The sequence below is a fragment of the Lynx canadensis genome, chromosome A1, assembly GCF_007474595.2.
Source record: "Lynx canadensis isolate LIC74 chromosome A1, mLynCan4.pri.v2, whole genome shotgun sequence".
In the NCBI taxonomy this organism is placed as follows: domain Eukaryota; kingdom Metazoa; phylum Chordata; class Mammalia; order Carnivora; family Felidae; genus Lynx; species Lynx canadensis.
Genome location: NC_044303.2, coordinates 205,443,383 through 205,465,407, shown reverse-complemented (window position 1 = coordinate 205,465,407; position 22,025 = coordinate 205,443,383). Strand labels below are relative to the sequence as shown.

Sequence of the window (22,025 nt, the reverse complement as noted above, 5' to 3'; positions counted from 1 at the left end):
AGAGCATATATTTGTAGGCTTATCTGTGGTCAACTCTGGGGATCCAGACTTTGCAGCACTCTGGGTACCCTTCTTCAAACAGTAGAAAAGAAAGTACATTTTACTCTGTATCTGCAAGTGATTTTTGAAAACCTCTGTACTGAGACATGAAGTGCAATAATTTATTGGGAACTACCTAGAACGTAAATTTAGATACGTTCCTAGCTTTGGAATCCGTATTTCTCTGCATCAACCTTTGGGAAATTGTGGTCTTTGCGGTCCTAATAAGCAGAATACAGCCGACTTACCAGAGAATGTACAATATGTCAGTAGAAACCAAGCAAAACACTGTTTCAGATTGTTCACATGCAGTTAAGTAAAAGGCAGAAAACCCTGACTCCTCACCATTTGAGAGTAGAGTGCAATGCCCATCCTTCTTATGTCTAAAAAAAATCATGACATGTGACTGGAGGACAACAAGCTAAGGAGCCTGTGCTGTGTTTGGAAGGATTGTTCTGGTAGCTATACAGAAGTTAATATAAGATCCTTGGCGCAGGTAATAAGCAATTTGGAATAAAAAAGATTTTTCGATCCCTGGTTCCAAAACAGCCACATGTTTAAATGCTGTAGGTCTTTCTGACTCTGTTCCTTCAGTTTTGAGTTAAAATGAATTCCTTTGCCAAAATCCCAAAGCATTAATTCTTTGGGGGCTAAAAGAATTGTAAGACATGGCAGATCCTCAAGAAAAGTTTTAGGTCAGGTTGTGGACTTGAAAAGGAATTTTTTGTAGGGGTTTTCTTCAAAGTTAAAAACAGATCGTACTCAAGTCAAAAAAAATGGTACCCTCTTATAAAATGAGTGTATAATAAGAATATTGAAAGAATTAGGAGCGTAAACAATAAAAATGCATGAAGTAATTGGTCTCTTCAGAAGAAAGCACTCCATTAATACCAAGCTGTACCTGTCTGTCTCTCTGTGCACTAACTCTCTGTCGAAACGCACAGTGCAACCAGATCCACCCATTGGCCTCAACTGGACTCTACTGAACATCAGTTTAACAGGGATTCATGCAGATATCCAGGTGAGGTGGGAACCACCGCCCAATGCAGACGTTCAGAAGGGATGGATAGTCCTGGAGTATGAACTGCAATACAAAGAAGTAAATGAGTCCCAGTGGAAAACGGTAAGATATCATTACATATCACACTTAAAAATGCTTTGGCTTTTCTTCTTTTTATCTCAGCAACACCTCTCTCATTTATCATTGGACTTCCTTTTGACTTAATACCACATGCCCGTGCTGTATACTCCATATTTTCTTATTTGAGGGAAACGGATATGATCAGTAAAATATCATCTTGGAATTCTGTCCCACAGCAGGTGCTGACAGGGAGCTTATACAGAAGCCTATGGAAAGGAAGGAAAACTATTTCCCCAGTCATCCTCAGTGTCCAGTTTAACATTAGAATAAAATCGTGTACTCTAGCACTTAAGCTGTCTTTGGGGATGTGGCTAAACATGAGAAGAGTTATGATCGAGGCCAATAGTGAGCTATGGCTAAATATTCTCCCATGATCTTAGTCGCTACTGCTCACAAGACCCCCATTAAATTAAGTGCTTAAGTGACTCCAGGAGGGAAACAGAGGAAGGGAATTTGTCCCCTAGAGGTTTCAGAAGGATGTTTTGTTCCATACCTCAGGGGAGAATCAAGCTGAGAAGTTTTTGTGTAGGCAAGCAGCAAGGATGTGGTTGACCTCTGAACTCCTTACCTCCTTGACAAATTCATGGGAACTGGGCACTTAGATAAATTCCACATGGCACACAACAAGAAGAAAAACAGGATTATCTTGCTGCTCCCTGTATAACTAATTCTAAATCAGTCTAATCATAGCCAAGCCCTGGCCAAGCCCAGTGGATTCTGGCCAGTCATCAGGTCGTGCCCAGTGCCCTGACAGATTCACTCTCAAAATTTTGAGACACCAGGCCTGTCCATTCCATGTTCTGCTGAAAAAGAAGCCAATTTTGTCATTAAAGTTAATTTTGGAGCGGCTGTGAACAGTTAAATACTGGACTTTGCGGTACAGTTTCCAGAATCGTTTTAATTTAGATGTCTGTTCCACTAACTTGGTGCAAAAATCCCTGGTTGGATGCAGAGTCAAATAAGACTTTCTAAATTCAGGTTTCGGTCAAACATTTATTCCACAGCCAATGAAAGGACTACCCCACACGAGGCACTGCACTGCGTACTCCAGAGCAGAGGTTCTCTGAGTGTGAACTGTGAACCCCCGAGGGGTCCTGAGAGCCTTGCAAGGGAATCCACAAAGTCAAGACTGTTTTCCTACTCATACTAAAATGCTGTCTCCTTTTTTCACCATGTTGAGATTTGTGGCAATGGTACAAAAGCAATGGTGGCAAACCCACTGTCACCTGAGGAAAAATCAAGGCGGTCATTGCAAACCGCACTGGCAGGGTCACCATGCGCTCACAGTCAATGAGAGCGAGAGCCAGCTTCACTGAGCAATGTCCTTGATGCAGCTGCATGTTTTATTTACTTTATTGAATCTCAACCTTTGACAACATAGCTTTTTTAAAAAATTTTTAAGATTTTATTTATTTTTGAGAAAGAGAGACAGAGTACGAGCAGGGGGGCGGCAGAGAGAGAGCTGTCAGCACAGAGCCCAATGCAGGGTTTGAACTCACGAACCGCAAGATCATGACCTGAGCCAAAGTTAATACTCAACTGATTGAGCCACCCCAGCGCCCCTGATGACATAGCTTTTTAATATTCTTGATGACACATGCCAAGGACACATAGCATATGTCTGCTGTACACTGAGTCCCCCACGGTTGTCTTAATAAAGCCAAGTTGCCAGCCGGATCAGCTGCTTTTCACGTGGAACGCCATTTTTGCTTGAAAGAACAACTGATAACCCCATAGATGGTTTCTCATAGCGGCGTTGGCAAGTATTTGGCAAACGTTTCTTGGAAAAGAATGAAGTGTGCTTATCAGTTCAAGAAAAACAATGGACAATAGTTGTTACCAATGATATTTGAACCTTCAAAGGAAAATCAGAGTTTTGGGAAACTTGCCTCTGCAGCAGTGAGCCTGGTAGCTTTCCCAATCTTTGAAGATTTTCCTGATGCAATGGTGATATTAGCCAAAGTGATTTTTCATATTGTATAATAAAATGTGTGAACATTTAGAAAATTTGCATAACTCAGTGCACGAGTATTTTCCAAATGCCAAATACATGATGTAACCAAAATCATGCATAGGGAGATGATCCATTCAAAGTGCTAGATGGAAAGGTGTATTTTCATGTAGTAAGGTAGTCAAGATTCATTGATACGGTTTCAGATTCCACATTGCAAATAACCTTTAAGGAATTACCATGTGTTATTTCCTAGTTGCAGTCCTATCTGACTGCATTCATGTAACATCCCCCAAGCAGATCTTATGCCTCTGGTATTTGATGCGTCTCATCCATTCTTCACACTGGAGCCAGAGTGATCATTCTAAAACACTCTCTCGCTTAACATTCTTTTAATAAAAACTCAAAAAATGCACATATTAAAATCCACTTTTTACTTGTATGATTCTGTGAGTTTTGAAAAATCCATAGAGCTTTGTTGCTACCACCAGAATCAGGATACAGAACAACTTATCATAACCTTCAAAAAATTTCCTCATGCTGTCCCTTTGAAGTCAAATCCTCCCAAAACCCTAATCTTTGGCAACTACTGATCTGCTCATCTCTGTAGTTTTGCCTTTTCCGGGAAGTCATACAAATGGAGTGATATAATAAGTAACCTTTGGATTCTGGCTTCTTTCACTCCTCTTAATGCATATGAGATTCATTCATATTGCTGAGTGTAACATTCCTTTTTATTGCTGGGAGTATTTCAGTGTACTATAAAACTGGTCATGTTCACTTTATTTCACATGATGGTTGTGAGTATTTAAAAAAAACCCATTTGGTGGAAGCTAGTTGAAAAATAGAAAGTTCCAGATTAATGTCAACACATGAGGGCACTTAGCACATTGGTTCTGCCCGGACCTCATTTCTGTGTTCCACACTTCTGCATCCAAATGCCTCCTGAACATATCCACTGGGATGCCTCATTGGCATCTCAAAAAAACAGCATGTTCAAACTTCCTCCTATCTCCCCAATTTCCCCCCTCAGTAAATGACAACATGTCGATAAAGTTGTTCAAATTTAAACCACAATATTATTCTGACATCTATCTGTATCTTAATCTTATTCCTTATATCCAAATAATTACCAATTCCTATTGATTCATGCTCAAGTTATATCATGAACTGGTGTTATTATCAGCTCCTGTGTATTACTCTTTGCCCACTCCTTCCCCCACACTAAATCACTTTCCATGGCTCAGAGTGATCTTTGCAAAATCCATAGATTTCTTTATTAAATAACAAGATTTCTTAGATGTCTATCCATAGACATGTCTGTAAGTGAATATTTTGCTACTTTCTTTATCCAACAGAAGGTCACAATTACTCTGAACTATCCCCAGTATTGATTTTTCTGCAGGCAATCATATTTAATACCATAGGCTAAGATGTGCCAATGGGCACTTTTTCAAAATTAACATTTCTTAGAAACTTAAAAAAAAAACTACCACTTGTTGAGTTTTGGTATTAGTGTTGAAGAAAATCCACATGGACTGGCTGAATCCATCGACGACTCTTGATCTCAGGGTTGTAAGTTTAAGCCCCACATTGGGTATGCAGATTACTTTAAAATCTTTTAAAAAGAATATCCATGTTATCTGAAAAGGCTATTAAAATATCCCTCCTTTTCCTCACTATATGTCTGTGTGAGACCAGATTTTATTCATGTACTTCAACCAGATTCACCCAATCTGAAGTGGGTGACTTCAGATTTAATGCAAATGTAATACAGAAGCAGATGTAGCTCCTTTTCTCCGCCATCATGGTGTGTGCGGTTCACTGTTCCTTACCACGTCTTCTCACAAGGGATTGCACATGAGATGATACACATATTTATGTTGCATGAAGGTCATGTGTTCCTATCCTATTACTCTGTAAACATCACCACTACCTGAACAATAGACATGCTTTATCAGGGGAATGATTTTTCTCTGTTACTATGCTTCTGCACCAGTAGATTGGCTGGTAATACGTGAGACCTTTTGTTTGGAAAAAATATATATATAGAAGTGGATGTAAAAATACCACCATCTTGTATTAAGAAATCCATTAAAGAGATTTTGCAAAAATGTAAAACAAAGTAATTCTTCTCACTATAATTCTGTTGTCTTGCAAAGTATAATTTTTATAAAAATCAATTTAATACCATTTTTAAAATTTCTCAGTTTCAACTTCTAATACAGTAAATAGCAATTAGCATAACCCAAGTAAACCAAAACCTTTAGGATTCTCAGTAATTTTTAGGAGTATAAAGAAGTCCTGAAACAAAAAGGTTGACTATCTAGAAAAAGCAAAGGTGTGGGGCGCCTGTGTGGCGCAGTCGGTTAAGCGTCCGACTTCAGCCAGGTCACGATCTCGCGGTCCGGGAGTTCGAGCCCCGCGTCAGGCTCTGGGCTGATGGCTCAGAGCCTGGAGCCTGTTTCCGATTCTGTGTCTCCCTCTCTCTCTGCCCCTCCCCCGTTCATGCTCTGTCTCTCTCTGTCCCAAAAATAAATAAACGTTGAAAAAAAAAAATTAAAAAAAAAAAAAAAGAAAAAGAAAAAGCAAAGGTGTGAATCCAAACATTAGCATTCTTAGATTTACGAATCATAGTTTCAACCCTGAAAGCCCAGTGCATATAGTTGTGTATCAGCTGATGCACAGATATGAAACTCACACCCTGAGGAAGGTGCATGGGAGCTTGGGACTCAGTCAATTGACCATTCAGGGCTGCATCCCAGCTTGGCTTTGTTTCACTTTTAATTGCATCTCTGCTCAATCTCATAAGATAGTCCAAAGGGGTCAGTTAACTTTTACTTCACTTACCTTTTATAAGTGAAGTTATATACTCATGGTATTTTTTACAAGGGTCTCAGACAGAGTTGTCATGAACACCAAGGGTTTTCATGACTGAATGGGTGACTCAGTCAGTTAAGCATCTGACTCTTGTTTTCTGCTCAGGTTATGATATCATGGTTCATGGGATTTAGCCCCGCATCAGGCTCTGGGCTGACAGCATGGAGCCTGCTTGGGATTCTCTCTCTCTCCCTCTCTCTCTGCCCGTCCCCCACTCTCTCTTTCTCTCTCTCAAGATAAATAAATGTTTAAAAAAATTGACCTCTGCTAAAGAAACACACCATCTAATTAGTTATGAGCACAAATGCCATAACCATAAAACAAGTGAGGTTTGGAAGTGCCTGGGTGGCTCAGTCGGTTAAGCGACCGACTTTGGCTCAGGTCATGGTCTTGTGGTCTGTGGGTTCAAGCCCCGTGTCGGGTTCTGTGCTGACAGCTCAGAGCCTGAAGCCTGCTTCGGATTCTGTGTTTCCCCCTCTTTTTGTCCCCCCTCCCCCCGCTAGTGCTTTATCTCTCTCTCTCTCAAAAATAAATATTAAAATATTAAAAAAAAAAACAAATGAGGTTTGTAAGGTGGAGAGGAGGCTGGAAGCTAGTGTTTGCTGCTTATATCAGGAATTCAGGTTGCCAATGACAATATTGAATTTTGCCTTTTTTTAAAACTAAATACATTTTGAATATGAAAGTAATAGTCATGACCATGTAGTTATTTGCAATTTGTTTACCTGCCAAATCAAGTTAAGAATTTATGGGGGGTGCCTGGGTGGCTCAGTCAATTGAACGTCAGGCTCTGGGTTTCCACTCGGGTCATAATCCCAGTGTCATGGGATGGAGCTCAGCGTGGAGGCTGCTTAAGATTCTCTCTGTCTCTCCCTCTGCCCCTCTCCCCTGCTTGCTCTCCCACTCTCAAATAAATAAAATTTTAAAAAGGAATTTATGGGGTTTTTTTAAGACTTAATGTGTGGCATAGAATTATCCACAGTTATATGGGCCTTCTCTTGAGCACCCACTGTGTACCTGGTATTGAACTGGGCTTTGGAAATGCAAAGGTAATGAAGACCTTGTTTGCTCCAGGGAATTTGCAGTGTAATATAGAAATATAAGCAGTGAAATATAAGAAGTAATATCTTCTTAATACTGATTATCTGTCAGGATGGAGTAGGAAAAAGGGCCAAGAAAGACTTCCTAGGATATCAGCAATACTTGCATTGAGGATTGGCAGAGTGTAGGCCTTCCCTCAAAGGCAGGTGGCAGGGTTCAGTGCAGGCTGTGGGAGCCAAATCGAGTGGGGTGTGGCTTCTTTAGAGGGTTGGGAGAAGATAAAGAGAGGACCATCGGTCAAATCACTGACGGCCTCTTTTTAGTTTTGTTATTAGTGAAATCTGTACTCTAATAATATTAGTTACAAGAACAGAAATTAGGGCTTCAAAACTAGACACATACAGTTTAAAAAATATTTAAGGAAACCAATAAGGTAAGTTTAAAATTCAGAAGCTTGCCTTTAAAAATGCACTTTAGGTGGGGAGCCCTGGGTGGCTCAGTCGGTTGAGCGTCCAACTTCGACTCAGGTCATGATCTCACCCTCATGGGTTCTAGCCCCGCATCAGGCTCTGTGCTGACAGCCCAGAGCCTGGAGCCTACTTCGGATTCTGTGTCTCCCTCTCTCTCTGCCCCTCCCCCACTCGCACTCTGTCTCTCTCTCAAAATAAACATAATAAAAAAAATTTTTAATAAATAAATAAAAATGCACTTTAGGCATGCAAATATATCATATATTAAAAAGCTTCAAAAAAGATACAAACTAACCATCCCATGTACACATGGGGAAAAAATAGGGACTTTGTGAGTAGAAACTTACTGAGGTGAAAGGAAATTTATTGTAGAAGCTGCAGGCCCAGCCTCTGACTCAATAAGACAAATTATGAGAATCTTTTTAATGGAAAAATCCATGCTGTTGAAAATGTAAGTGTTCCTAATTTTCTATAAATGGTAACGAGGTGTTCTATCTGAAAACACATGAAAAGCACATATTGAATACCTACTTTGAGAATTTAACTTGAAGGAAAACACCATTATTACTTGGGTCTATTTCTTTGATGGCCTTGTGTCTTAAAAGTCTAATAGCCTTATTACCCTTCCCCAGGAAGGTAAAAGAAGGGTTGTGGGACCTTGATTTTTGTTACCAAGGACTCTAGCGGCATGTCTTTGCAAATTTTGAATAGCAAACCATTTGAAGTACTTTTAAGCCTTCTAGAAGAAGCAGAATAGGTATGTAGTTGCTTCTAACAGAATAATTTAGACAACTGTGATTTTTCTAGGACCATTTCCAGTTCTGTGATCTTATGAGTGACTACCCAGAATTTCCAAAGAACAAACTCTGTGTGTGTGTGTGTGTGTGTGTGTGTGTGTGTGTGTGTGTTTGACTATAATTTGTTTTGGTGTAGAAATAATGTTGGTTTTTTTTTTCTGTTCTTACGTCTTCATGCAAAACTGTAATATCCCAAAGGGTAGAAAACATATCTGTAGTTTTCTTTATAGTTCCACCATTCTCCATAGTAATTCTATTATGCTTTGATTGTATAGAATATCTGACGGCCTAGTACAAAAATGGAGTTGCAATTCTATAAACAATCCTATTATTTCTTTGGGTTTATTCCAGAATAGCTTGGAGAACTGTGATCCATGTAACAAAATGTTTCTTAACAAAGTTATTTGCTTTGATCTTCCTTTAAGTGGCAAACTCCCCCTATGTTATTTCACAGAATTCATTTTGAGTACAGACGCAGAAACACTTTATAGAGTTTATTGCATTGAGTTGTTGTCTCGCTAACCAGTAAGTTTTATATTTTGTCTTGAAAGATGGACCCTGTATTGTCAACATCAGTTCCAGTTTATTCACTGAGACTAGATAAAGAATATGAAGTGCGTGTGAGATCCAGACAACGAAACTCTGAAAAATATGGCGAGTTCAGTGAGGTGCTCTATGTAACACTTCCTCAAATGAGCCCATTTGCATGTGAAGAAGGTAAAAGATTTAAAATGGCAGCCAACGTGGCTTTTGTCAATGTCGTAACATTGTTCAGATCACGATCCATTAGCTTCAAATGTCGGGGTGAGAGACCTCAAGTTCACAGTGTATAACAGATATTATTCATTACAGAAGGGGAAGGAGAACTTAGTTTTTGAATTATTTAATTCAGGAAATGTCCTGGGGGAGGTGTAAGTTAGAGAGGAGAAGATGTACTAAGATGTTAATGGGGGATATCTCTGGATATCAGAATTTCAGATGATTCTTTTATTTATATGTTTCCATACTTCTAAAATTTTCTATGAGTTTGTTTTGCATTTATAATCAGAAAAATGTTTTTCAAATACATAGTGAAGAAATACTGTGTATTTCAAATACATAGTGAAGAAATGGATGGATGGATGGATGGATATGTGGCATCTAAAAGCCTACTATTGGGGCGCCTGGGTGGCGCAGTCGGTTAAGCGTCCGACTTCAGCCAGGTCACGATCTCGCGGTCCGTGAGTTCCAGCCCCGCGTCTGGCTCTGGGCTGATGGCTCGGAGCCTGGAGCCTGTTTCTGATTCTGTGTCTCCCTCTCTCTCTGTCCCTCCCCCGTTCATGCTCTGTCTCTCTCTGTCCCAAAAATAAATAAACGTTGAAAAAAAAAATTAAAAAAATTAAAAAAAAAAAAATAAAATAAAAGCCTACTATTGTGTCAGCATAGGTTGTCAATGGCAGCTGCTTAGTGGTTTTAGAAAGCTTAGGTATGGTTTTCACCGGGAGAAAGCCTTAATAAGTAGCATGCTAGTTATGTGCAAGGATAACATGGAACATTTGAAGATCTTATATAAGAAAAATACAAAGATAATGCAAGTTCAGAGAAATGAGATCTATGAATTCAAAATAAAAGAATTAAAACTTTTGATACAGACATAAAGAAGTCTGCCTAATAATGAACAATAAGTATATAAAGTTATCACTCCCACATGGGAATTAGCTATAGTGCATCTACAATTAAACACAGAGGGTTCACAGGGCTATGTATGAGGATGTGAAGTTTGTTAATGAAGCAATCACAAGCAATAGAGAAATTAAATTTATTTTTTTGCATTGATGGTACAAGTAAAATCCATGATACTAAATAGCACTTAAATGAAAATGCCTGTAGCACTGGTTTTTTTTCTAAGTTCTAGTTAACAGGCTTATTATTTTGTATAATATTTGATATACTGAAATTCTGGTTTCGAAAGTAAATTTGCCACACACCCTTTAAGCTTCTTGTGATGCCATTTAATTCAGTTAGCATAGATTTTTTTAACTGATTTTTCCTTCCAAAAAATGTTTTCCTTAAAAAAAAAACCTGAAGTTCTAGCTTTGTTATGTTCCTGAATACATACGGGAACTGTCATTGATATTCTGCAATTGATACAAAGTTACAGATACCACAAGATATAAAATGGTATTCTCTCCTCCATTAATTCTTTATGCTATACATAATATCTCCTTTGGAGATTTTAATAACTGAATAAGAAAATAAAAATAAGAAAGGAACATTACAGCACAAAATCTTACTTTTAATAAAGCAACATTAAGGTAAACTCCACCTGTCTTTTTTGTGTAAAGTGGATAACCTTGATGAGGATGTGGAAAAAAGGGAACCTTCCTGCACTGTTAGTGAGAAAGTAAATTGGAGCAGCCACTATGGAAAACAGTATGGAATATTAAAAATAGAGTATTAAAGTATGGAGTATTAAAAATAGAAATACCATACAATCTAGTAACTCTACTATTGGGTATTTATACAACAAAAATGAAAATACTAATTCAAGTGCGTATATATATATATATATATACATACATCCCCATGTTCATTGCAACATTATTTGCATCAGCCAAGATATAGAAGTAACCTAAATGTCCATCAATAGGTGAATGGATAAAAAGATGTGATTTATACACACACACACACACACACACACACACACACACACAGTGGAATATTATTTGGCCATAACAAGAATGAACTCTTGATATTCACAACATAGATGAAGCTAAAGGGTATAATTCTAAGTGACAAATACCCTGTGATTTCACTTATATGTGTGATCTAAAAAAAAAAAATAATAACAACAACAAAGCAAGATGGAAACAGACTCATAAAAACGGAAAGCAAACTGGTGGTTGCTAGATGGGAGAGCACAGGGAGGATGGGTGAAATAGGTAAAGGGGATTAAGCGATACAGACTTGGAGTTATAAAATAAATAATCACAGGGATGAAAAGTACAGGATAGGGAATGTAGTCAATAATATTGTAATAGCATTGTATGGTGACAGGTGGTAACGACAGTTATCATGGTGAGAACTGAGTAATGTTTGGAACTGTTGAATCACTATGTTGTACACTTGAAGCCCAAATAAGATTGTATGTCAACTATATTTCAATTAAAAAGTGGGTAACCTCTTGGTAAGTGGTAAGAACACTGGGGACCTACTGCAAGCAGCTGGTAGGCACTTGGTCTTAAGAAATGAGTTAGAAGTGGGGCACCTGGGTGGCTCAGTCGGTTAAGTGTCCAACTTTTGATCCTGGCTCAGGTCACAGTCTCATGGTTCATGCGATCAGGCCCCACTTCGGGCTCTGAACTGACAGCATGAAGCCTGCTTGGGATTCTCTCTCCCTCTCTCTGCCCCTCCCCTGCTGGCATGCATTTGTTCTCGCTTGCTCTCTCAAAATAAATAATAAACTTTGGGGAAAAAAGGTTAAAAAAAGAAAAAATTTTTAATTTTCAAAAAGAAATGAAACGGAAGTTTTACAAACAGATTCCCCCAAGTCTGTTAACACGTATACTAAAATCTGAAAATGGGAGCCCCAGTAGTGATCTTCTATCACAGGATATTTTTTAAGCTGTAAAATATATGGTCTTCATGTCTAAGAAGTTTCAGTCATGATTCAAAAATAGAAACTCTGCCTCCATCTTTTTGATATATCCTCAGTCTGGAGGATTAAAAAAAAAATATTACCACACTTAAAAAAAAAAAGAAAAGGGGCGCCTGGGTGGCGCAGTCGGTTAGGCGTCCGACTTCAGCCAGGTCACGATCTCGCGGTCCGTGAGTTCGAGCCCCGCGTCGGGCCCTGGGCTGATGGCTCAGAGCCTGGAGCCTGTTTCCGATTCTGTGTCTCCCTCTCTCTCTGCCCCTCCCCCGTTCATGCTCTGTCTCTCTCTGTCCCCAAAAAAATAAATAAACGTTGAAAAAAAAATTTAAAAAAAAAAAAAAAAGAAAAGAAAAAAAGAAAGAACCAAGTGGACATTATTTAGGTAAAGTAGTATGTTAACAAACAGCACTTTTTTCTAGAGCTGAAGCCACTAATGATGCACCCTGAACACATAAGGTGCTTAATTAAACGGGTTGCTGCAGGGTTTTTTTAATGCAAACATGGATTGTGCTTAAATTGTTTGCTGTTTCTTCATTTCGATTTTTTTTTCATATGTGAAAGGATTTGAAGCAGTGGACAGAAATGTTCTTGGAAAAGAAAATACTCCAAATCATTGCATTCTGTTTTAGTGATTAGCAGGAAAAATCGGTGACTTTACTAGATGAATACAAATTAAGAAATCTTTTTATGTGAAAAAGGAAAGTGAAATGTAAACTTCAACTATTCCTAACCCTATGAGTGAGATGCTATTCTTGTGTGTTTCAGATTTCCAGTTTCCATGGTTCTTAATTACTATCTTTGGAATATTTGGGCTAACGATGATACTATTTTTATTCGTATTTTCTAAACAGCAAAGGTAGGTGGGAAATGGTCTAATATTTAGATGTTTTTTCCAATGTTTAGATTTCCATATGTGTTGCCATTTGTAACTTGATATTTTCTTTTGCAAATCATGAGTGAAAAATTTAATTAATGCAGTAAAATATTATCCCTAGGTATACATTTACCACGTTGTTGTGTTCATCATAGAGAATTCACAGGTGTCTTTTCTAACTGGAAAGTTGTATAGGACACAGGACGCTGAGGCTAGCGACTGCACACCTTGTGATATGAACCTCCTTCACAAAATCATTACCTCTGAGCTGCCCCTTGACCTCTTCAGAGTCCTGAACGAACAGGCCCATCCACTCTAGGATGACAAGGTGGCACAGAACCTTTAGCTGAGTTTGACACAGGCCTAAAATAGAAGCAAATTTAAAAGGCGAACTAAAGCCACCTAGATAATTCAATCTAATATAACCATTTTAGACTTCGTATGATGGCGATTTCAAGTAAATCTGGGTTTTCTTTAAATTATTAAATTTTATTTCAATGTTACAAAGTACCTGAATTTGTAAATACAGCTACAATGCTTTCTAAGTTTGAGGAGATTCTATTCTGTATTGGTGTTGAAGACTTTGTTCCAGCTATTATTCTGCTACTGCTGTTTGATTATCCCCTTAATTTCTCCAGGCTGCATGTTCTCATCAATAATATGAGGATGTTGGATTATAATGAGGCTTAAATGTCCCTTGAGCTGTATGAGCTATCACTCTCTGTTTTTCTCCCTGAAAGAAATTCCGTACAGACTGGAAATAGGAATATAGGAAATGTTATTGGTACTGATTGCAAATTTTCTTACTTTTAGAGTATTTTTTTAAGTCCCCTGGGTTAATCCTGCCCCTTCTCCTAGACTAGGGTGACTAACACTCCCAGTTTTCCTGGGAGTTTGAACACCGAAAGTCCCGTGTCCTGGGAAACCCCTCAGTTCCAGACAAACCAAGGTGGTTGGCCATATTTCCTAGAACTAAAGACATGTTCTCCAGCTGAAGCCTAGAGACATCTACAAATCAAAATAGGGTCTATGTGAACACATTGCACAAGCTTTTTAATTAGAGTAGCATCTCCAGTTTCATACTGTAAACCAATGGGAAAGCAGAAGTCATTCTGCAGAATTTCATTTTTATCTAACTTTTTAACAGCGTTTCTTTTACAAGCATGAGTGTTATAAAGCATGACAATATGGTTTTCATTTGTTGGGGGGAAATAGGAAATGTAAATAAATTTATAGAATTTTAAGCAATTTATATATTTAAATAATGCCAACAACAGAAGAGTCAAATAATTCTGTTGATTAATTTGAATTCATTGATCTATATAGTTGATGGACTAATTTATATATAAGTACAGTAGACATACCCACTATGTATATAAAGTAATTCACTCTTAACATAAGCTGTCAATTTTGAGTCTTTGTGAAGGCCATGTAAATTTGTTATATTGGTTAATTATATTAGCTACCAATATTTCAAAGAAAAAATAATTCTCTCAACAAATAGGATGTTAAAGAAAATATATTAATCTTTGTATAAAAGAGTTTTCTATGAATAATGAAGCTCTTAACTTCAATGCTTAGTCAGAATTACCAAATTATAAAATTGTTCTGAAATCTTTATTGTACTCTCACATTTCCTGTACTAAATAAGTTCTTTATAGAAAAGAATTAGTTTTGTTCTTTCATTTGCCCATAAAAACCCTTGTCATGGTCTAAATTTCCATGTTCCAACGAAAGTAGGAAACAGGAGAAAACAGTTGTCAACAGGTGTGGAAAGAACATGAAGTTCTAATGATTAAAATTATCCTCCAGGGGCACCTGGGTGACTCAGTTGGTTGAGTGTCTGACTTCAGCTCAGGCCGTGACCTCCTGGTTCGTGGGTTTGAGCCCCGCATCAGGCTCTGTGCTGACAGCTCAGCGCCTGGAGCCTGTTTCAGATTCTGTCTCCATCTCTCTCTGCCCCTTCCCCACTCGCACTCTCTCTCTGTCTTTCTCTCTGTCTCTCTTAAATATAAATAAAACATTAAACAAATTTTTAAATAAATAAATAAAATGATCCTCCAAAGAATAAGGTTCTTATGTCAGCTTTCCCCAGAATGTTAGGGCTCTAAAGGGCTCAGGTTCTACATTTTGTATGAAGTTTTGAGTCCATGCCACTTTTCCCTTTCCATATTTATAATGTGATTTGGATTTGAATAAAATGATGGCAAAGTCACAAACATAGCTTCAGGCCAGGTTATCTTTACTCTGTATTCAGTCATTCTCACCATACACTCATCCCGGCCTCTGAGCTATTACTAACGGGGAAAGAAACTGAATCAGCATCAGACAGGAGTGGCAAACTGGCAATCTGAAAGCCAAGCTCAGCCTGCAGATCTTATGTTTTGTTATTTTATGTATTTGATTTTGGAGTAAAAATTTTGCTACAAGATGTTTACAAACTAGGGAATTTCCACACAAAAACCCAGATTTCCAGGTCATGTTTAAAATCTGAAAGATCTCGTGACATTCAGTTGATATTCCTGCATGGCAACATGTGTTGAAGCAGAGGACCAGCTGTTCCATTTGGGAAGGATATGTGTTCTCTGTGACCATTCCCATCCCTCCCTTTGACATTGCAACAGGCCTGCTTCGTGCATTTGCATCACCTGCTTGAGCCCTATAGGCTGCAGGCTCTGTTACCCTGGCGGGAAGTCAACTACAAGTCCGAGAAAGCTAACATGTGCCTAAATGCATTATACTCTGCAAATCAAGAGGCAAACATAACAAAGTCAAGCATTAGACATTTAGGAATCTTTGTTTCCTGCAATTACAATTGTGTTGCATTTTTCTATGTTTTTGACATTTGAAATATTCATTTAGAGATGTAGGACCAAATAACACAGCAGCATGACAGAAGGCAAAAGGCCTGGGTTTGGGGGTTAGGTACTTTGGATTTGAGCCCCAGCTGTGCCAAGTATTAGTGTATGATTTGAGTACCTTCCTTAAATCTCTAAATCTTTCCACAGATAATATCTGCCTCCCTGGGAGTTATAAGAACAAATAAAATGTTTAGTGTCTGGTTGACAAACTTGTTTTCTAAAGGCCCAGATAGTAAATTTTTAGGCTTCTGGAGCCATGAAATCTTTGTCACAACTACTCAACTCTGCCACCATGGCATGAAAACAGTCATAACAATATCTAAACTAATGAACATGACTGTGTTTCAATAAAACGTTATTTACAAAAGCAGAGAACAGACCAGATTTGGCCCTCAGACCATCATTTACTAGCCCATAGGTTAGTGTGAAATATATCTTATGGTGTCTGTTTTATCAGAGGCATTCCAAAAAAATGGTAGCAAGTATTAATAATTTATATTTTTTCTGTATCTTCTATTCATCAATAAAAATCTGTTTTAACACTTGCTCCGCTAAGTAAACCTAGTGGAGGCTACTTACAGCAATTTAAAAAGTGAAATTTGGCTTATTCCTTGGTTAGGTAAAAAGGCAAATGGAAATATTCAGAAGATGGGTTCCCTATTGAATAGACTAGACGATCCATTCACATTAAGTGGAATATCAACTAATATCCAAAAAGCAGTTTATCATCCCTGCCTAACAGTGGTGCCTCTGACTCTTGTTGTTTTAAAACAATAAATGAACTGACTAGAATAGCTAATCTCTGAGCTTTATTCCAGAGCTGCAATGTTAATTTTAAGACACAAATTCTAGTTATGCTATTAACAAAATAGATATATGAGGTATTCAAGTTTATTCAAGGTTTATTGAGTACCTTCTATGTGCCAGGAATTGTTCTAAGTGCTAGGGATACAATAAACTGCAAGACAGGCAGAAGAGACATTGAAATGAATCATGATCAAGAAATAATTTAAATATTGGGAACAGAAAATTCAAGCACATCATAGAATTGGGTATATAAATCCATATTGATCAGTTAGAGATAGCTCAAGTGTAGCCTTTCCCAACTGAAATGAAGCCTGCAATGACACCTTGGTTTATGAGATCATCTTAGGTAATTTTATGATTAATGTGAGCTGTGTGGTACAAACTTATCTCAATTCATCCCATTTTTGAGGGTGCAAATAATTTTGGCTTCAAGTGAATCAGCTCTTCTTTCTTTCTTTCTTTTTTCTTTTTTCCTTCCTCTTTTCTGCAAACTACTGATGAGACGTACATTAAAATTGCCATCCTTATAGATGAAATGGAAATTGGCTTCAGATAGACTCAGATTTCTCATTCCCAAATACTGCTGCTGGCTGTCAATAAAGACATAAGGAAAAAAAGATTGTTTTATTTATTTGTTTTAATATATGAAATTTATTGTCAAATTGGTTTCCATACAACACCCAGTGCTCATCCCAAAAGATGCCCTCTTCAATACCCATCACCCACCCTCCCCACCCTCCCACCCCCCATCAACCTATTATGTTTTATTTAAATTGACTTCACATGAGGGCTTTTTGTTGATTTTTGTTGCTTTTTTCTTCTTCTGTAGTTCTTCCTCATCATTTACTGCTTACTATTTTCTTTCTCATACTCCACTTATATGGAGTACCAGAATATTTGGAATAAGTAATAGTTCTATTAATATTTTATTCCTATCTTTTGAAACACGAGAATGTATAACTTTGCAGATACGTCAAACCAAAATTTTATTTGTTTTCAAGGATTAAGATGCTGATTCTTCCCCCAGTTCCAGTTCCAAAGATTAAAGGAATTGATCCAGATCTCCTCAAGGTACTCAATAAATTATCTAAGGCCTAGATAACACTAATTAAATACCGCCTGAAGCATACTGTCCTATGTTGAGAGCTTTTGCAAGCTATGTGTATCCCATTCCATTTTTAACCCCTCTGGAGAAAAATGTTTCAAAATAATAATGTATCTCTTAAAATTGTGAGAATGTCTTATGATGTATTTGAAAGTTCTACACTAATGTGTTTATTATATGGCTTTGTTGCTATCGCTTTTCTTGTGACCATAATTTTAGTCTCTGAATGTTATTTGTGAAAACATTTAATCATTATGAGTTCCTTTTGATAGGTTTCATTTTCTTTCTGTTTCCTAGGAAGGAAAATTAGAAGAGGTGAACACAATCTTAGCCATTCATGACAACTATAAACCTGAATTCTACAACGATGACTCTTGGGTTGAATTCATTGAGCTGGATATTGATGACCCCGATGAAAAGACTGAAGGCTCCGACACAGACAGACTTCTAAGCAATGACCATGAGAAATCACTTAACATCCTTGGAGCAAAGGATGATGACTCTGGACGTACCAGCTGTTACGAACCTGACATTTTGGAGACTGATTTCAATGCCAGTGACATGTGTGATGGTACCTCAGAGGTTGCTCAGCCACAGAGGTTAAAAGGGGAAGTAGATCTCTTGTGCCTTGACCAGAAGAATCAAAATAACTCACCTTCTACTGATGCTACCCCTACCACTCAGCAGCCCAGTGTTATCCTAGCAAAGGAAAACAAACCAAGACCGCTTCTTATTAGTGGAACTGAGTCAACTCATCAAGCTGCCCATACTCAGCTGAGCAATCCGAGTTCACTGGCAAACATCGACTTTTATGCCCAGGTAAGCGACATTACTCCAGCAGGGAGTGTGGTCCTTTCCCCAGGCCAAAAGAATAAGGCAGGGATATCCCCGTGTGACATGCATCCAGAAGCGGTCTCACTCTGCCAAGCAAACTTCATCATGGACAACGCCTACTTCTGCGAGGCAGACGCCAAAAAGTGCATCGCTGTGGCCCCTCACGTCGAGGCTGAATCACGTGTGGAGCCAAGCTTTAACCAGGAAGACATTTACATCACCACAGAAAGCCTTACCACTACCGCTGGCCAGTCTGGGACAGCAGAACGGGCTCCGGGTTCTGAGATGCCTGTCCCAGACTATACCTCCATTCACATAGTACAGTCTCCGCAGGGCCTCGTGCTCAATGCCACAGCCTTGCCCTTGCCTGACAAAGAGTTTCTCTCATCGTGTGGCTACGTTAGCACAGACCAACTGAACAAAATCATGCCGTAGCCTTTCTTTGATTTCCCACAAGCTACATATTGAATGGTGAGGAGCTGGCTAGGGCATGAGTGCTTATACCAAAACAATGTTTAAACTTTTGGGGGGGATGGGGGGAGCGGATTCTAAATGCCTTTTTCCTGAAGTGTTGAAAGATAATATTAAAAAAGAAACAAGAACGCCTGATCAGATAGATATTCCTATTGTGAACTGTAAATATTTTAAAGAATCGTCTCAAAGACTGTTTAGTGGCAGTGATTGTCTTGTTAATGTGGGTGTTAATTTTGTGATACTAAGCATTGAATGGCTGTCTCTAATGTATAGTAAATCAAGCTTTTTGAAAAAGCAAAAAATCAGGTGGCTTTTGCAGTTCAGGAAAATCGAATGCAAATCAGAGCACAGGCCAATGTTTTTTAGATAATCCGGAACTAAAATTATAGGTAAGAAGGCAAGAAATAGTTTGGATATGTAAAACATTTATTTTGACATAAAATTTATAAAGGTATTTTTAAGAATTTACACTACAAGCATGGCTATTTTATATTACACTACACGCTGTGTACCGTAGTTCATGCAGACCCATCTGGAGAATGTAGCAACCGCACTCTAAAGCCGGTTTAATGCTTTGGTCGGTCCACCTAAAGAAAAACAAATAAGCAAGTTAGTTTTTTACGCGGCCCTTTTTGTACCTCCCAAAACTCCTTAAGCAATTCTGAAATGATTGTTGTTACCTGCATTATTGGCACATGCTTGTCTTAATTTAAATTTTTTAAGAAATACTTGTTAATTGAGACCACTTTTAAGATGTATGCACAGGTCTACTCATCGTGAACCAAACCAAAACAAACAAACAAAAGACTCTTTCTTACCCAAATTTCGGCTCAGGTCAGAGAGCTCCCTACTAAGAGAAGGAGAGGGTATTAGCTGGTCCTTACTGACAGGCTGCTCAGGGGCTATTGTTGCACACGGAGTGAGTGTTTAGGCAGGCAGATCATGAGCGATGGCCCCAGAACCTTTGTTGTAGTATCTCTTCTAACACAATGTGATTCTATTGCACAGTGACCTAAGAAGGGAATAAAGTACAAGAAGCATTTTGTAAGTCGCAGCAAATTGAAAATGAAGTTAACCAGATAATGGAACCAAAAGATCAAGAAATATACCCACTATTCATTGTAACAAGAAACAGAAGAAACAAGATTTCCAATCCCCTCAGATAAGTCAAAATGTTCTTAAACCAATGGGGAAACTTTCTTCCTCACCGAACTCTTTCTAGGGTTTATTTAAAGTAGCAAAGAAGTGTCCTCATTTTTTATTTCCCCTCTGAGTGGATTGGCCTCCAAGAGGGCAGTCAGAAGAGAAAGAAGCGTCCTGAAGTAATGTTGAAATTATCGTTCAACATCATTCTTGGGAGCGTTGGGATTATTCCCCAAAAGGTTTGTCCAAAGAGAAGAATCTCATCTCACTGAAAAATGCTTCTCACTTTAAGTTTTGGTTGTTTTTTTTTTTTTTTACATTTAATGAAACTTTAAAGTTAGCTTTAACTTAAATAGTATTTGCCATTTAGCTCAGACCTTTTTAGGAAACAGGCTTAATGGTTGGTGATTTTAAATTCCCTCTTTCTTGCGGGAAGGACAGTGAAAAGCTAGAACTGGGTGTTCCAAGTTCAACATGTTACTTTGTAATAGGTGTTTAATAGATCTTTTCTGCTACCTTGCTGCTATAGTTTTCTCTCAGAGCTACATAATTTAGTTTCATATACAATTTCATCAGTGTAGAACCTAATTCAACTTAAAACTGTGTGCTTGGGAAAACTATCTTACTATTTCACCATAGGCTGACAACAATTTCTATAGCCAAAAATAGCTAAATACCTCAATCAGTCTCAGAATGTCATTCTGGTACTTTGCTGGCCACACAAGCCATTATTCACTAGTATGACTAGTTGTGTCCTGCAGTTTATATTTAACTCTCCTCATGTCTGTGGATTTTTTTCCTTCAAAGTTTAATAAATTTATTTTCTTGGACCCGTGGTGGCATGCTTCTATTGTCAAACACCCACATGAAAGGCACCCTACACCAGACCACATGCTCTTCAGTTCTTCTCATTGGAAGGGGAGCTGAGCACAATTAGTTTAAACACATTGGCAATGGATGTGGAGATTTTTGTTATGTGCTGGCAGCTCCCTCCCTCTCTTTTTGAGGAAGCAGGAGCCCAGCTCAAAATTACTATTCCAGCTTGCCTAGACTGTGCCTTCTCCTTGGCTGTAACACCTCGTGGGCAGAGGCTCTTAGAGCCATGTTTTGGATGCAACATAGCATGTGTGACATGAGGAGTCGGGAGAGTGAGGAGGAGAAAGTGGTGCTTGTGTTGCAGGATTTGTTATTTTACCTCCATACCCGGGTCCGTTGTCTCGCCGCTTTGAAGAATGACACAAAATAAAATGAGCAACGGGTAAAAGTTTATTAGAGTCTAAGACCAGAAGGTAGAAATAGTAGCAAAGCTCTCTCTGTAGAGAGGGGACATTCGAAAGTGAATGCCCACGGACGATAGGCAAGGGTCTTTGTTTTAGAAGGTTCCGGTCAGCACCCCTCTCCCTTCCCCCTCGTTCCTTCTCAGGTCCTACCCTTACTGACTGATAACTCTAGGTGCTGGGTTGTCCATTCCTGATTGGCTCAATCATTGTATGAGGGATGGTCTATGGCCATACTGTTCCTTGGGTCTGGGTCATGTGTTTTATGGTCTACTTATGTTTAGTCAGGTCTTTTGTCAAATTCCTGAGGGGAACCCCAGGGAGAGTAGTGGGTGTCTGTTACATTCTTAAGAGGAACCTTAAGCCCAAGGGGCTTTGCTGTGGTCAGACGCTCCCAGCATTGTTCCTAAATATGTGGTTTTTTTCCCCACTCGGAGACCTCAGTTCCTAACCTCTCCCTCTCTGCCTATTTTGTCCTAGCTTTTCCCTCTCATACTTGAGCATTGCCTTGAAGCTACACTTCTAGCTGGAGCACGTTGCCCAGGAGGAGGGAAGGCAGGCCCTCTGTCCCACGCACACACTGGCACAAGTCAGTCTGTCACACTAGCTACTTGTCATCACGGGAAGGACATAAGTCAGGCCTGCATGGGGATGCCCGGTAGGTAGGTTGTGTCGGAGCCTGAAGGAGCAATAAAGC

The 22,025-nt window shown here is 38.7% G+C and overlaps 1 protein-coding gene across 5 annotated transcripts in view; it reads left to right on the top strand.

Moving 5' to 3' along the window:
• The window catches only part of GHR (growth hormone receptor), a 274,390-nt gene extending 253,509 nt beyond the window's left edge, over positions 1-20,881 (top strand). For all 5 annotated transcript variants that reach the window (XM_030330534.1, XM_030330518.1, XM_030330540.2 and 2 more), the window contains 5 exons: positions 984-1,162; positions 8,871-9,036; positions 12,719-12,809; positions 17,497-17,566; positions 17,898-20,881. In XM_030330534.1, the coding sequence (XP_030186394.1) occupies positions 984-1,162; positions 8,871-9,036; positions 12,719-12,809; positions 17,497-17,566; positions 17,898-18,869 (1,478 nt within the window). In that variant the 3' untranslated portion in view covers positions 18,870-20,881. The remainder of the gene's footprint in view (positions 1-983; positions 1,163-8,870; positions 9,037-12,718; positions 12,810-17,496; positions 17,567-17,897) is intronic.
• Positions 20,882-22,025: the final 1,144 nt, after the last annotated feature.